The 15,249-nt window shown below is 38.4% G+C and overlaps 3 protein-coding genes across 3 annotated transcripts; 2 read left to right on the top strand and 1 right to left on the bottom strand.

Annotated features, from left to right (window-relative positions):
• Positions 1-78: 78 nt before the first annotated feature.
• Positions 79-4,789, bottom strand: LOC121607961 (interleukin-17 receptor A). The gene is given in 12 exon segments (XM_041939036.1): positions 79-1,191; positions 1,194-1,946; positions 2,032-2,127; positions 2,530-2,599; positions 2,697-2,771; positions 2,877-3,034; positions 3,119-3,166; positions 3,650-3,770; positions 3,872-3,990; positions 4,126-4,269; positions 4,457-4,478; positions 4,594-4,789. Coding segments are annotated over 12 exon segments (1,869 nt in total). The 5' UTR covers positions 4,693-4,789; the 3' UTR covers positions 79-1,027.
• Positions 4,790-7,462: 2,673 nt separating this feature from the next.
• On the top strand, positions 7,463-10,516 carry LOC121607964 (troponin I, slow skeletal muscle-like). Its single transcript, XM_041939039.1, has 8 exons — positions 7,463-7,596; positions 8,943-8,971; positions 9,077-9,080; positions 9,213-9,254; positions 9,367-9,498; positions 9,575-9,664; positions 9,766-9,936; positions 10,023-10,516. The coding sequence occupies exons 2-8, from the start codon at positions 8,961-8,963 to the stop codon at positions 10,107-10,109; spliced, it is 537 nt and encodes a 178-aa protein (XP_041794973.1). The 5' UTR covers positions 7,463-7,596; positions 8,943-8,960; the 3' UTR covers positions 10,110-10,516.
• A 222-nt stretch (positions 10,517-10,738) lies between these two features.
• tnni4b.2 (troponin I4b, tandem duplicate 2) lies at positions 10,739-13,603 on the top strand. The gene is made up of 8 exons (XM_041939038.1): positions 10,739-10,876; positions 11,618-11,641; positions 11,758-11,761; positions 11,866-11,907; positions 12,003-12,134; positions 12,578-12,667; positions 12,808-12,981; positions 13,182-13,603. The coding sequence occupies exons 2-8, from the start codon at positions 11,631-11,633 to the stop codon at positions 13,266-13,268; spliced, it is 540 nt and encodes a 179-aa protein (XP_041794972.1). The 5' UTR covers positions 10,739-10,876; positions 11,618-11,630; the 3' UTR covers positions 13,269-13,603.
• Positions 13,604-15,249: the final 1,646 nt, after the last annotated feature.

Consider the following 15,249-nt stretch of genomic DNA (forward strand, 5'->3'; position numbering starts at 1 on the left):
CCCATCCCCCCTTTTTGGGGGCTACTCTCAGAAACTGACACCCACATTCCAGAGCTGGGGTCAGTCCTCTTATCTGTTTTTCCTGCTTCACCGTATTTATGCACCAAAGGTTGTTAGCAGAAATGTTTTATATTGTCAGTTATCTGAGACAGAAAGTCAAAAAAAATTTTAGTCAGTGCTTTACTACTGTTTTTGTGCCAGCACTGTAAGTCTAACAGTTGCTTTTATCTAATATCACATCAGTGAGTCTGAGTGGATCAGAGACTCATCAAGAAACACAATTTACAATTCAAACCCATGTGACTAGCCACATCAATCTAAAGGAACTTCTACATGAATTCATTTCTAACATGCTCTATGGAGGGAGACCATTTAGCTGTGGTAGAAATATTGGCAACTCTATCAAAAGTCCATTGTTTGAGTTATTAAAAAGTACATTTAATCAGCTCCATATAAAGAACAATAGCGTCCCACAAACAGGATTTTGGTTCTTACCTTCTCCAGCGTACCAAACATGGTAGAAACTTTGCCCAGGAGGTTGAACTTCGACCCAGACACTGTTTACACAGCCCACAAGAATCAAACACAGATCTCTGTGGTCTAAGCTACTCTGGAATTGTCTCCTAAGTGAAAGTATTTGATATTTAACTTTGATGCAACGTGCAAAAAAGGATAAGCAGATACTGTACATGGCGAAATGCAAAATCTATTACAGAAATCACAAATGTGTATTAAGTGTCCACATATTTCCATTTATTAAAAAAAAAATCACTCTGCAATCTAGTAACTGCTTGGAGAGAATTAACAGATCCAACAAGTCATCTTCATCCATTGGCCACACATAACAGCCAATGTGGCATTTTCAAGTTTCTACAACCAAGTCCAGTTACCCTTGATTCAAGCCTCCTTGGATAACCATGACCTGGATCCACTTATAGCTTGTGTTTCATGTCCAATATAAGTGAATAACTGGTGAAGTGCTTTTTATAGTTGTCTGTAGATGCCACAAAACACTAATGTGATAATATCAAACTTGCTGTATGTTCTCAGCATAAAGAGGGTTGAACCCAATTGAGGTGTACGTTTGAAACTCTCCAGCCATGTTCAGTCCTGCTTTGTCGGCAGTGAAATCACTTTCTTGTGTATTTACATGGTGATGACTTGGGTTGGGTTGTGTTAAAAGGTTTGTTTTGCATCATCACAGATCTCAGCTGAGGCCTCCTCAACTTCCAACTGTGAGCTTTCCAGTAATTCATCTTCAAACCACTGTGGATGCTCCAGCTGATATGCATGAAACGTCTCTATGGCATCCCGCAGGGCCCTACCTGACAGACAGTGGTAGTATTTGTCCTCTGAAAGCCCTTTGATGTAATTCACTCTGCCTGGTTTGTACTTTTCACTATCCAGGATCCTGAAAAAGAGCTCCTCAAACTGTTTCATCAGCTTGTATCGTACTGTAATGTTGAAAGGTGAAGGAACGTCTTCTTCACAACAAATATCGTCAAAGTAGGCCACTATGTACTTTTCAAATGATGCAGATCGGATAAAATGGGGGACCATGAGGCTGAGGGCTGGACTGAGCATGTCGCCTACGGGTGAGCGGGCATCCTCTCTCAGAAAAACCTGTTTGTGACCACACATGGCTTTCCATTTGGCTTGTACTCCGCGAGAGCACAGGATTAGTATCTTATCTGAAGAGCTTTCCATTTGTTCTCGGTGCCAGTCCAACCACTGGATGGTTCCCAACGCTCCCAGTCTTGCGGAGTCCAGCAGATCCAGGACCACTTCAGTGCCACATGTGGTCGCCAGGAAGGCACAAAGCTTGAGAACGATGTTTTTGTATAAAGGGTGGTCGAGGGAGTAGATGATGAGGACTCTTTTTCTCTCTTGCACTTGAAAAGCTTCTGGTTGTTCCTTGGCAGCAGATGAGGATGAGTTCACAGGATCTGACAGAAGGGTGAAGACCACTGATTAATTATCAATTCAAGCTGCGTTTTCTATTTGATACAGTGTGTTTACAAGAAGGCAAACCTTTATGAGATGCTCTCCACAGTATATAAGCAAGATAACTACCAATGACGAGCAGCCCCACAGATGCCTTCACGATTAAAGTCCGTGGTGGATAATCTTAAACAAAAAATAAAGAAATACCTCAACAAATACATAAAGTAAATCCAAATATCATTATACCAGTGATTCCCAAGAGAGACTCTTGGAGCCTGCAGTGTCACAAGATCAATCCAAGGGGCCTGAGATATGATCAATGGAGTAGAAAAAAGAGGAAAAATAATGTTCTGCTACATAAATTAGCATTATTTTTTTGGGCATTTTCTCCAATTTTTGCTGTTTAAAACGTTTGAAAGAAACAAAACATTTTGACTTTTGACACCAAAAATGAGCGAGCAAGCAAACATTGTTTTATTTAAAGAGGTCACACCCAAAAAGGTTGAACACCACTGATTTATGCTCTGCACCAAGTGGCCGCTGAAAATCTGCCATGTGCAGTTTAATGGCAAAAAGCGTACTTACACTGACAGTAATCAATCATTTTCTTGGGGCTGTGACAGCCATTCTTGCATCCAATGAAAAACGGCTGAATCTTCAGAACAAGCAGAGTAAGGTGATGTTATATATCTATAAGTAACATGGATTTAGCAACTGTTAGGGATGGGACATTAAATCAGAACTGAACTTACCATCAACACCATCTTGCACTGTGACAGGTTCCACAAACCAAACTCAAACGTCACAATCAGCGATGTTCTGTTTCCCTATTTGTTCAAGGAAATAGCAAAGTGAGAGTTTTGACATCACGTGTGCTACAGTGCTACAGTATTCATACTAAACAAGCAGTGAACCAACAACAGGATAATTACCTTTGAGACATTCTTCTTGTGATGGAAACGATGACCCTGGATAGACACTTGGTATAGCTCTGAATACTGTGCTGTCTCGAAACCCACAACAATAGATAACTCTTTGTGTTCCTTATCCACAGACACATTAGCAGTCATGTGAGGATCCCAGAGACTACCTGAAATAACCAAACATGAAAAGTACAATGCCTAGATACTCCTGGACCTCGTACAGCAGTCCATTAAAACATAAAAAGATTTACCATTTTGCAGACACACTTGGGTCTTCTGGATTATCCTGTTATCACATCCTGGTCATATATGACAAGAACCTGATTAGAACTTTTTAAAGCTTGTTCTGTGATGGCTCTAGTATCAAATCACTCAGTTAGTTGTGGTAATTATCCCATAAGAATGAAAAATGTCCACCTTGACAAGACACTCTTCGAATGCAAAAACAGATTGGTTTTTTACATATCAAAAGGGTGATGACATGGGATACATTTGAAAGAAAAGGGTATTTTGGTAACAGAGCAATTGTCACAACACACTACATTAAACATATCTTTTTTTCTTGAGACTTCTGGCTCTACACATGCTACTACTTCCTGGATTACAGAGCACAAAGTTAAACCTGAATACAACAACAAAGACTCAATATATGTAATTTATAACCACGCATGTGCAGCAAACGTATACACAATGTATATGACTCATAATAAATGTCCAGCATAGTAAATGTGCTCCGGCTGTTCGGCGCATATTTCAGGGATCTGGATCTGGAGGTAACTCACCTGGGATAGTAATTTGCTTTCTAATCCTGTAGTCTCCAATATCCGGTTCTGGCAAATTAAAAACTGACACCATATATGTGCGGCCAGGCTCTACCACAACTCCATCCAAAGAAAATGTCCACTAATAAAGAAAAACAAATTGCAGGTGTCTAATCTGTAACATTTATATTGCATGGCACTGTAATATTAATCGTTAAATAAATAACTATGTTTCAGTCTTACCCTCTTAGATGTGGGATTCAGCTGTTGTCCGATTCGGTAAGAAAACTGCACACACATGCTTTGATTTGTACTTTCATCCTGAATATTTATCTCTGTTCCAAGAAGTACTCGTATACTTCCTGTGAATAGAATAGAGTGTCCATTTTATATGAATCCTTTTTTTTCTATTCATGCATTTGTAATTTATGTATTTTAAAATGTGAACTACAATAAACCACATTGTAGTTTCAAAAGCAGATTTTAGTAATACTTACCATCGGCCTTTATTTTCCACGTTACATTCAAAACAGAAACAGTCTCATGTTTGTCCATCCAGAGTCCCACATGCTCAGGACCCCATTCTGGGCCAGTCGGAGCAAGTTGTCTACGTACAACCGTGTGATTGTCTGAGCAGTTTTCTGACATTTAGGGAACGGTGTGTACATTATAATGTTAGGAATATATTTGACTTATGTGTTCTTATGTGTGAGGGCAGATGACTGTCAAAACAAATCAGTCATTTCAAATCAAAATTACACTGTGCTAAGAAAAACACTTAATCTCAAACTGATTGAACTTTACTGATTTGACAAATTAGATACTTACTAATTTTACAGTTGTCGAGCCCCTGGAATAAAACATCACAAAACAAGAGTGACTTCATGAATCTAGGACTATTCCCCTCAGTTTACTTTCATAAGATTGCTTTTATGTTTATCATCTAGGATAGATTGCATCCTCACCTGTTGATTGCAGTTCAGACGCTTGTCCAGAGTCCTAAGAGAAAATGACACTGTGAGCCCAGCAGTCAAACAAAAACAGAAAAAAGGAACATTGATCATTGTGGTGGAGCTCCACAATACAGAAAGAAAAGCTTTAAAAACTACTGGTTCAGTAGTTGTAGTTTGCCTGAACAAATACAGAGAAGTCTCACTGTGATCTGATCTGAACCAGTGTGATTTGTGTCGTGTTTATCATACGCTGGAATCTGAACACACAGGAAGCATGCTCAAGCATCAAATGTGGTTGGTAGTTTCCATTCTCATGCAGAACATTTCATGGGAAATGTTGCTTACAAAATCTGCAATTTTCTACAGAATTGTATAAGAAGAAGGAGTTGCTTTTAACTGACTGCAGTGTGTGTGTTCACTGTCGATTGAGGCCAACACTGCAAACCAATGTGTCAAAACATCCTACAGTCACTAGGGGGCAGCAGTGACTAAAAACTTGCTGCTTAAACTGTTTTAATTGCATTTTGGTGGCTAGCAACAGGTTTGAGTTAAGTGCTGCCTAAGAGGTTTATCACACTATTAAAATTATTTATACACAATTTATTCAAATGCTTTAACTACTTACTTTTTGGTGAGGGGGGCATTTTTAGCTTTTTTAGACAGCCAACAGTAGAAAGTTGACAGGAAATGAGGGGAGAGAGAGACATGTAACAAAGGTCCCCTGCTGGACTTACAAAATCAGTGTCTTTAACCTCTAGAGGCCACCAGGACACTTCTTAAACCACCTATTAACATCAAGCCTGTCCTCACATAACCCCCAGGCCAACACTTAAATATACCGATAACAGAACATCTCAACACAGGATCAACACATGAAGACCAGGATTATGACCACTAAACCTTCAACTATTCACCACTCGGTGACCAGAGATTATATTCTATCGGACAAAATGTGGCCGTGGCTATGTGTTAATTCCTGTCGCTGTGTCTCAGTGTTACTGTGTCTCCTACTGGACAATGAGCTCAACCGTATCACTTTACATAACACTAAGACAGACAGACAGACAGTCATGTGCCACTGAAATATGACCAGAATAGACTGTAGAGGTTGCATTTAATCTCTCCTCTTTGTGAAGAGTGGCGTCACAGCATATTATGCCTCAGAAGTCATGGTGACTTTGATCCAAATCTAAAAATACTCTTTTATTCAGTACAGCTACTGTTAGTTGTGATATGCCATGTTGTGTTCAGGATTTGGCCATTTATACGTGGCAGATGAATAACTTATAAATACATACAACAATTGTGTTTATAACACACTATAAAATAGTTGTAATGACATATAAGGACTTTTTTGTGTGTATTTCTGTATTATATGTGTAATGTCAACAATTATAACTCCGCCTTTAAAATTCTTCCTTTAAGAAACCATAGTTGATATATAAAGTTAATAAATGCTTGAAAAGTGCTTGTATGTTTTAGTCTGTAACTACTTTCATTGATGCTGTTTGCTCTTATTTGTACTTTAAGTTGTTTAGTGTGTATATTTATACCTTATCAACCTGTCCAGGAACTGCAAATACCAATTAGTCTGGCCAAATCAGACTGATAGATGAATTAGATTTATTTCATACCGATGTTAATTAATTAGTCATAAAATACAGCATTTGTTTTAGATAGAGGCAATCAAAAACACATCCCTAATGCCATCAGTAAGGAGATTCAGATTGCCTGTATGCATGAAGTTTGGTCTTACTCCAGAGGCCATTAGACATTGTTGGCCACTGACATTATTCCTTGTGTTTTTTCAGCTCCTTCTAAAATTGCTATATTTGTATTTTAAGATTGTTTTTATGTGCGTAAATTCATTTTTTATGCGCATTTGTGTTTGCAAACTTGCTTGCCTCAAATTGCCCCTTGAGGGATGAATAAAGTATTGTTGAATTTAATTGAAAAAAGAAAAGTAAAAAAAAAATACAACATAACATATTTGTAATATACCAAATTGTCTTCATGGGTTTTAAATGCTAATTCATGAGGTAAAAATAGCTTCAAAAAAATTTCAATACTGGATGGCATTAAAGCTCTAATTACACTGTCAATATTTTAGCCGTGCCAGTTGTGTGTCTGCAGGGATTACACTGCTGTGTCTGTCTGTCCATCATGTTGGCCCAGACTGAAATATCCCAACAACTATTGGATGAATTGTCAATGAATTTTGTGGAGGCAGACTTGTCTTCTAGCAACATTATTTAGTTTAGTTTAGTTTGTTACTTTGACAGAGACAGTGAGTATTAATAACGTTGCTAAAAATATAGTCAGAGAGGCCAATCTTGTTATAATTTTAATTTACCCAGTACTTTTGTTTTTGACCTGCAAATCTAAGGGCATTCCCATCAGCCTCATCTGTTTGGTGCTAGTTAGCATGCTAACACAGCAAACTAGGATAGTGAACATGGTAAACATCACACCTTCTTAACAGCATGTTAGCTAATTTTAGTATTTAGCTCAAAGCACCACTGTGCCCAAGTATCGCCTCAGATGATAACTGTGGCTGTAGACTCCAGGTCGTAGAGAAAAAACTTTAAACTTTAAGTTCAACTTAATCAATTACAAAATATCATTTTTTTTTAATCTGATTTAAAAGGCACCTTTAAAACAACTGGTCACTGGTGTCAGCCTTTGCCAGTACACCCCATGACAAATTTAAAAAGCTAACACACTCAGGGCACCTGATATCTGCAGAGAGGATAACTCAGCTGTCAGTTCGGTGAGGGACATGTGAAGTGTGCTCTTACGAAACACAATCACATGAAATAAATGGGTCACGGGTAGAGGGCAAGTCAAAGAGGGCTGCATTGTGATGCAAGAATTGTCAGGTGGACAGAGGGTCTATTTTAGTGAGCCATTCACATGAGAGTTTGAATGCATAAATCTTTCACTATTAACCATAAAGTGCTTTTTCCTTCCCCGCTCACCACTGTTGTTGCCCTCGCTGATTTCCTCATCTTCAAGGTAGGAAAAATAATCAACCTCTGCTATTTATTACAAGAAAATAAAAGTCAATCATATTTATTATAGATATTAAAGGGGGCTCTTTAACCCTACAATGCAACATTAAGAGACCTCTTCTCCTGCTGTAACGGCAGCCAGGGTGCATGAGTACTTTTCTCTACAGCATTATGTTCGTCTGGGTCAAGTGAAGTCCGGCTTTAATGTAGCAAATAGTGAAGACTGCACATCAGCATGCCTCTGACACGGCTGGTATTTATGTGAGAGAATCCCTGCTATGTCGCTACTTTTGTCAAGGTCTTAGAGCAACTTTTCAAACGCGGTTCCCGTGGATTGACTTCTACGACACCTCAAACTTCTTGATGATCTCTTGATCCTCTAAGTGAGGAAATGTAACCCGAGGCTTAAACTGGCTGCCAAAGTATTGGCGGCTGGTAACGGCACACTTGACCCATCCTTGTGGCCGAAAAGCTGGAGTGATAAGTGATGATGGCTCGCTCGTATGAACTGGCAACCTCCTGGGTGGAGGGGCAAGGCTTCTTAAAATTGTCTGCTACTTTGCTTATTTAGCTTGACTTTCGCACCCTGTCAGGCTGGCTTAATTTAAATGGGATATATGACTGTGTTTTGTCAGGAGCACTGACATACTTTTATCCTTCTCTATCACCTGCATCTATCTATGAATATATAATGCCATGTTTAAATTAATTAAAAATAGGATGTAATGTTGTAAAGCCAAAGCTACAAAGAGAAGGTCAGAGAAAGTGGGAGAAAGATACAGGGGAGGACATGTGGTAAAAGAGATAATGTTGATTTACGGCTCATTTTCACTTTAGCCATAATCTGAAACTTTAGGCTTGGATGATGATGAATATATGCAACTCACAACTGAGCAAAATAGAAAACGAGCAGTGTTGTGGATCCCAAAGTCTTGAGATTGTGAACAGTTCTTTTTTAATTACTCTCACAGTCTCCACAGGTTTGGTGGTGTTACTCTCCTGGCTGCCAAGCTTTTCTGCTACTTGGCTTTCTCTGGCATCATCAAGGCCACAGCTGCTGGCTGGACACAGCGAGGCATGAGGGCAATGTGGCCAAATATAGCCATGCAACAGGCACTTTATAACAATAGGAAGGATTATTTGCTCCTGACTACAATTACTCTAAATAAATCTATGAAACTGTTAACAAGTTGGATTCATTAAAAATATAAATTGTAGACAATACTCTTGAGACTTATTATAATTATTTATACTAGGTGTAGTCTGTAAAACTACATAGAATACATTATGTGTTAAAATACAAGGAGTGCAGTAAAAATGAGTAAAGAAAACTTTGTTTCTGGCCCAAAGGTACTGTAAGCTGCAGACATGTCTGAGGGGTGAGTATTAGCCTCTAAAAATACACCATTCTGCGCACTATTTGTACGTGAAATAATAACAAATATATAAATTTTGTCTCATTTTCTTGCCACATGTTGATGAAGACCGGTGAGTCAAAATAAGTTCTGTCCCCAGCATGACTTAGTCATCTATATTGATTCATAATAATGAATTTCATATTTAAAAAGACATTTGAAATGATGGTCACTGATGTATGGTTTATTCTTAACTTTCTCACAGAGAAAGCCAAAATATTCAGCAACACGCCGGCTGCATTTGAAGGTGGGTCTCGTGGACCTTTAGGCCATATGAGAACAGTATTTAACAGCATGCCACATGATCTAAGACCGCGTTAGTTTTTATCCAGGCCTGTTAACGCCTTACTATCTTACAGTCGAAACTGCTGAAGAAGGCAGCTTCTATGCTGGTGGCTGAAAGTGCAGAGAAGGAACACGAGAAGGAAAGAGTTGTGAATGAGAGCTTCCCTCCACTGAAGCTGTCAGGCCTGTCTGTCCAGGAGCTCCAGGTACAGACACAGCAAATGATGCCCATTCAGTTATTATTATTTCCCATCATCTTGACAGTTTTCTCTTACTTCACAGGACCTCTGCAAAGACCTACATCGTAAGATTGATGTCGTAGATGAAGCACGTTATGATATGGAGATTAAAGTAGCCAAAAATGACAAAGAGGTACAATACACCTGAATGACTATGACCAGTTCCTGACCAATCAGGATGTTAGTTGTGTGGTTATTGTTGTTTTTTCTTAAAACGTGATGTTTGTTTTGCAGATCCAGACACTGAATCAGAAAATCATTGAGCTGAAGGGCGTAAAGAGGCCCAACTTGAAGAGGGTGAAGAAAACTACAGACGACATGCTGGGTGCATGCACCGACAGCTCCAAACTCATGAAGGCTGATTTCAAGGCCAACCTAAAGACAGTGAAGAAGGAGGATGAAAAGGTAAAGCTGGTGGCTGAGAAGAAAAACCATCCACAAAATAAGAAACTGTGTGAAAAAATAGGTTATAATCTGTCTCTATTTTGCAGAGGGAAGAAGTGACTGACTGGCGTAAGAATGTGGAGGCCATGTCTGGAATGGAGGGCAGGAAGAAGCTGTTTAATGCAGGACAATAAAAAGGTTCTTGTCTGCAACAAGGCTATGTTTGCAACATATCTTTCCTAAAGTAAACTGTAAGTTTACGATGTTCAAGTTTTGTTTTTAAATTCCTCTTCATCTTTATTTCAGCATTAAATTCAAGAAGGTTTCCACTGCAGGATGAAATAAAACTGATTTTGTAAAGAATAATCAACCATAGGCACTTGTAAAAGATAAAAAAAATGCATTTTTTAGATTATACTGTATCAAAATAGTTTTATTCTAGCTCTACTATAAACTGTACAGTACCCTTTGCATATTGAGAGAGTGTTATAGAAAAGGCTGATAAGCTTCATGAGTTTGTCTGTAGTGCAGTATTTGTATTACACAGATGATGGCGCTGTCTCACTATCTGTAATACATGTGATACTCATTAAACAACCATAACGACTTTTCTGTTTGGTTTATTTGGTTTGCTTGGAGTTCCAGATTAAATTTTTATTCATCAGATTTAATAAATTCATTTTATTTTAATCAATTAGAACAGAGAGATGTCAATCAATGGGTCAAGGCGGTCCTAACATCCTGTACAAGTGTTGAGCAATGGGAGTATAGTGATGAACCTGGTGCTGGGGGATGCCATTTAGAAGTGCAATATAGTGGCTGTCAGTACACAGGAGGCTATTTTAGTTGGCCACTCACAGAAGCCAACAGGGGCCATTAAATTTGACTTGAGTCTTCTTCTTGTCATTTAAAGACAGTCGCTGCTCACCTCAACAGGTTTTCTGCAGAGATTGAAAAAAAGGTATGTTGATTTTTCTAATAACGATAGTCTGGATTAAGAATATTTAAAAGAGTTAGACAATTTTGCTGCTTTCATTTATACGGAAAAATTTAAAGACTAGTAAGATCCTTATTAGGCAGGTGCAAAAACTTGTGGAAACTTGCATGCAAATTTACTGTAAATGTAAGATTTAATACACTTTGCATTGCAGTATCTAGTTACTTCAAAATCTATGCACTTAATGTGAAGGTACATTTATCTTATTTATTTATTGTTTAAACTCATCAGGTAATTTAAATGGTAATGTTGTAGTGAACCTTTTTCTTAAATTGTTTTAATAAAAGCTACTGAGAAAAGTTTTTATGACAAAGAAGATCCACTAATGTAGTGAAACATATATTTGCTTTCTGATTTCGATTCTGATCTGGCTGCCTTGAAAATGGATCGACTCCAACTGGGATTAAAAAAGGAACATCATTCAAACTATCTGCAGCACTCAAGCGTGAAGTGTTGCTAATTTAAAGGCTTAATGTTGGCATGTTACCATACCAAGGTCTGGATGACTCTTATAACTCAGCTCAGTCAACATAAGGTGAATAAACAGTGTGTACAGAAGCAGAAAAAGACACTGCTTCATTAATCACAAAATAATTAAATATTCATTCATTTACAAAAGCTGACAGTGTTTATAATAATACATGTCTGTAAATAATACTGTTCCTGAATCATGCATTTTTCTGACAAATTATTTCATTTTTACAGACAAAAACCAACCATGTCTGAGGCGTAAGTTCTGATTGTTTTTTATTATGTAAATCAGTATTTGTAAAATCAGACTAATTCTTCGGATCTTTACTAACTCTTATTTCTTATCCTTTTCCACATCATTATGTCCACCACAGACCGGTAAGTTATTTATGTAATTAGTGTACGTTATCTCAAAAACAAACTTCATTTAGAATTCTTATGGATTTTTTGCTTTTACATTTTGTCTACTGCTTCCTTTGCAGAGAAAATCCAAGATCTCTGCATCTCGCAGACTGGCGCTCAAGGTATTATCTTCTTTGTCAAATTTAGTTTCATGATATTCTCTTACCATCCACAAGCTCACAAAATGAGATGTGACCTCACTTTTCAATCAATTTAGACCAAGCTGCTGAAAATGGCCACTGTGATGCTTGAGAAGGAGAAGGAGGAGAAGAAGCAGGAGAGAGACGCTGCTCTGAGTGAGAGGATCCCTCCTCTTCAGCTGTCTGGTTTGTCCATGCAGGACCTTCAGGTATGTGCAGGACCTTCAGGTATGCGCAAGTCATTGCATGTACAGCCCGTTGTACTACAACGAAACAACATCCTCTGAATGTTCCACATGCAGGCATCCCTCTGTAGTATATAGATGCCATGCATACAGCATGTTCATATGCTGTCGGCACATTAGAGGGCAGGTGCCTTGACTACTTTTTATATTTTGGGCATTTAGCTATTCAAAATCATTAATAAAATACTATTAGAAAAACATTTGACATACATATTAAATACATAACATGTATATGACAAAATACAAAACTAGTGTGACAATCAACGCATTAGTTATAAAAGACACTGGGCTCAATAATAGTGTTGCATCCACACACAGAGATTTCCAACTGCGCAACAGGCCAGAGAACTATAGGCTTCTCCTTACTCAGTTCAATAAAAATAACATGATTCTCTTTCTGCCTGCAGGCTCTCTGCAAAGACCTGCACCATAAGATTGATGTGGTAGATGAAGAGCGCTATGACATTGAAGCTAAAGTGTCCAAAAATAACAAGGAGGTCAATATCTATTCATATTAACCTGATCTGTGGATTTGAATCTGTTTTTACTGTACTGTAATGTCATTTATTAGGATTTGCTTAAACTGTCTGTGCACGAATACATAGTTTTCACTTACATGTTTGATTGTTTCCTGCAGATTGAAAATCTGTCTCAGAAGATCTTTGAGCTGAAGGGTAAAATGAAGCGACCTGCTCTCAAGAGGGTGAAAATCTCTGCTGACGCCATGCTGGGAGCTCTGCTGGGTGCTAAGGTCAAAGAGTCCGTGGACTTCAAGGCCAACCTGAAGACTGTGAAGAAAGAGGAGGAGAAGGTAAGTGTGGAAACTATAACAGCGATCTGATGTATTTTGATAAAATTATATTTTCAAGATTATGTCCTGCTGGGCTGACTCCATGGTTTTAAACTCAGAATAGGTTTGACTTATGGCTCGATGCCGTGGTATTTCTCATATTTTGGGGTTATTTTGCGAAAGTACAGTATAACTAAGAATTATTTTCTTCTTATGAACAGAAAGAGGAGGTGACTGACTGGCGTAAGAACGTGGAGGCCATGTCTGGCATGGAGGGCAGGAAGAAGCTGTTTGATGCTGGACAGTAGACTTTATATTCATAGACATTTTAAATACTGCTGTTTTACAGTGGGCAAGAATAGCGAGGAACAATAAGCTAATGTCACTGTTTGCAATAGTAAGTTGACAGTATATGTGTGAGTGTGAGTGTGTATAGACTTTTGCAATATGCAAAAATATTCTGATTCAAATGAAGGGAATTGTGTATATTTTGCATATAGATGTGTTGCACTCTGTCATTGTTTTGGGGTGTTGGCACTTTAAAAACTTAGCATTTTTAATTGTCTGCACTTTCATAACAGATAAGCATACAGTGAAAATTGCTGAATGATCTTGAAATGCCTGGAAAAGACCAGTTGTTATTATAATAAATACGTCTGATCAACACAGAAAACCAATGCTGCACTTTTCTTTTTAAAAATCTTTATTATGTAAGTTCTTTCTTGAAAATATAGATCGGGACACAACATCAGCCAAATGGTAGCGATGGCTCCAGGACTTTGCAATTGTCAACAGCAGCAGCTCAGAACAAAGTTGTTAAATCATCTTTGTTAATCAAATAATATATATATATAATATTCACATTAAGAACTGTGAACATCCAAAAACAAGAGAGGCAACAGGTTCAGGGCTGCAATAAACCCTTCAGTAAAGAAACAATGGAGCAGCCAGAGCACAGAGTGCCAACCAACACACATGACTACTATCAAAAACAAATCAGAACTGAAACAATTAGTCAATTTACTGAGCGAGAAAATTCATTAGCAACAATTGTAATTATCAATTAATTATTTAAACATTTTTCAAGCAAAAATACAAAAGCCAATTCCAGATTTGCTTGATCCAGCAAATATAAATATTTTTGGATTTGGGACCGTGTGTCAGACCAAAATGCAATTTGAAGACAAGAGGCTCAAGGAAGTTACGACGGGGGGTTTCTGATATGTTCCAGACCAAATAATTTACCAGCTAAACTAGAAAAAAAGTGATAAGAAAATAAATCTTTACTTAACACTTCTATCTGCAGTGTCTGTGAGTACCCTGGACCTTGCAAGACGTTAAATTTCTAACAGTGGAAGAATCTCAGTTTCTCTCTGAACACTACTTCTAATTGGCCCGTTCACACAGTTAAACATTGCCCTCTGTGTGTGACAGAAACACCCCTTGATGATGCCATGTCATCAGGGTGGGTTAGGTGACCACAGATCTGTAACAGAAACCTGCATTACAAACTGAAGGTGGGATCTCATGCTTGTGCTCACTACGTATTGTTTGAAACTGAAATGTAGGGATTTCAGGAATTTCTGTTGGCGAGAATTTCTCCCATGTAGTGAAAACAACAAAAAACCAATGTTGGCAAAATGGCTGCAAAGCCTCCATCTGGCAGTTACATCTGAATAAATATCACAACACTATTACAATAGATTTCCGCAAATTTGAAAAGAGTGCTCACTTGTTAACAAATTGCTCCATATACAAAAGACTGTAACAGTAGCTGATTTAGACCGTTTCAGTGATGTGACTACAAGACTAGCAGCGGAGGTATCCATGCATGAACACTCCCCAGTCGAAAAACAGGAGGTTTTCCTGCTCTCTCCATTCTGCCGACGTTATGTGAGTGCAGCATAACAACTAGATGCTGTTGGACGCATTATGGAAAATGTAGGCTCCAGAGTTCTTGAGGCTCAAACAGTCAGGATATCGCTGTCTCTTGGGCATTTGTTTTGCCCATTCTTTTTTCTAATCTGTCCCTTGCGAGTATCCAAACGTTATGGAAGTGCAAGACATCGTTTCTCCTCCTCCTTTACAGCAAGCACAAGAAGAAGAGATCTAAAAATGCATTTGACCTCGGGTTCGTACTGGACTATTCTTGTCTTATCGTTTGCTGCCTACCTATCCTTACATGAGGGCACGAGTCGCAGCCCTTTGAGGGACTGCACACTTGACTCTCTGTTACAACAATGACGCAGACTGGCTAGCTCAGTTTACGAACCATCGAAGCCCCGGCCA

The sequence above is a fragment of the Chelmon rostratus genome, chromosome 6 (genome assembly GCF_017976325.1).
Source record: "Chelmon rostratus isolate fCheRos1 chromosome 6, fCheRos1.pri, whole genome shotgun sequence".
In the NCBI taxonomy this organism is placed as follows: Eukaryota; Metazoa; Chordata; class Actinopteri; order Chaetodontiformes; family Chaetodontidae; genus Chelmon; species Chelmon rostratus.

Bases quoted from the DNA above. Each gene is read 5' to 3' on its own strand.
- LOC121607964 (XM_041939039.1), top strand. The intron at 9,499-9,574 runs GTACAGACACAG...CTTACTTCACAG, and splicing joins TGTCTGTCCAGGAGCTCCAG to GACCTCTGCAAAGACCTACA. The intron at 9,665-9,765 runs GTACAATACACC...TTTGTTTTGCAG, and splicing joins TAGCCAAAAATGACAAAGAG to ATCCAGACACTGAATCAGAA.
- tnni4b.2 (XM_041939038.1), top strand. The intron at 12,135-12,577 runs GTATGTGCAGGA...TTCTGCCTGCAG, and splicing joins TGTCCATGCAGGACCTTCAG to GCTCTCTGCAAAGACCTGCA. The intron at 12,668-12,807 runs GTCAATATCTAT...TGTTTCCTGCAG, and splicing joins TGTCCAAAAATAACAAGGAG to ATTGAAAATCTGTCTCAGAA.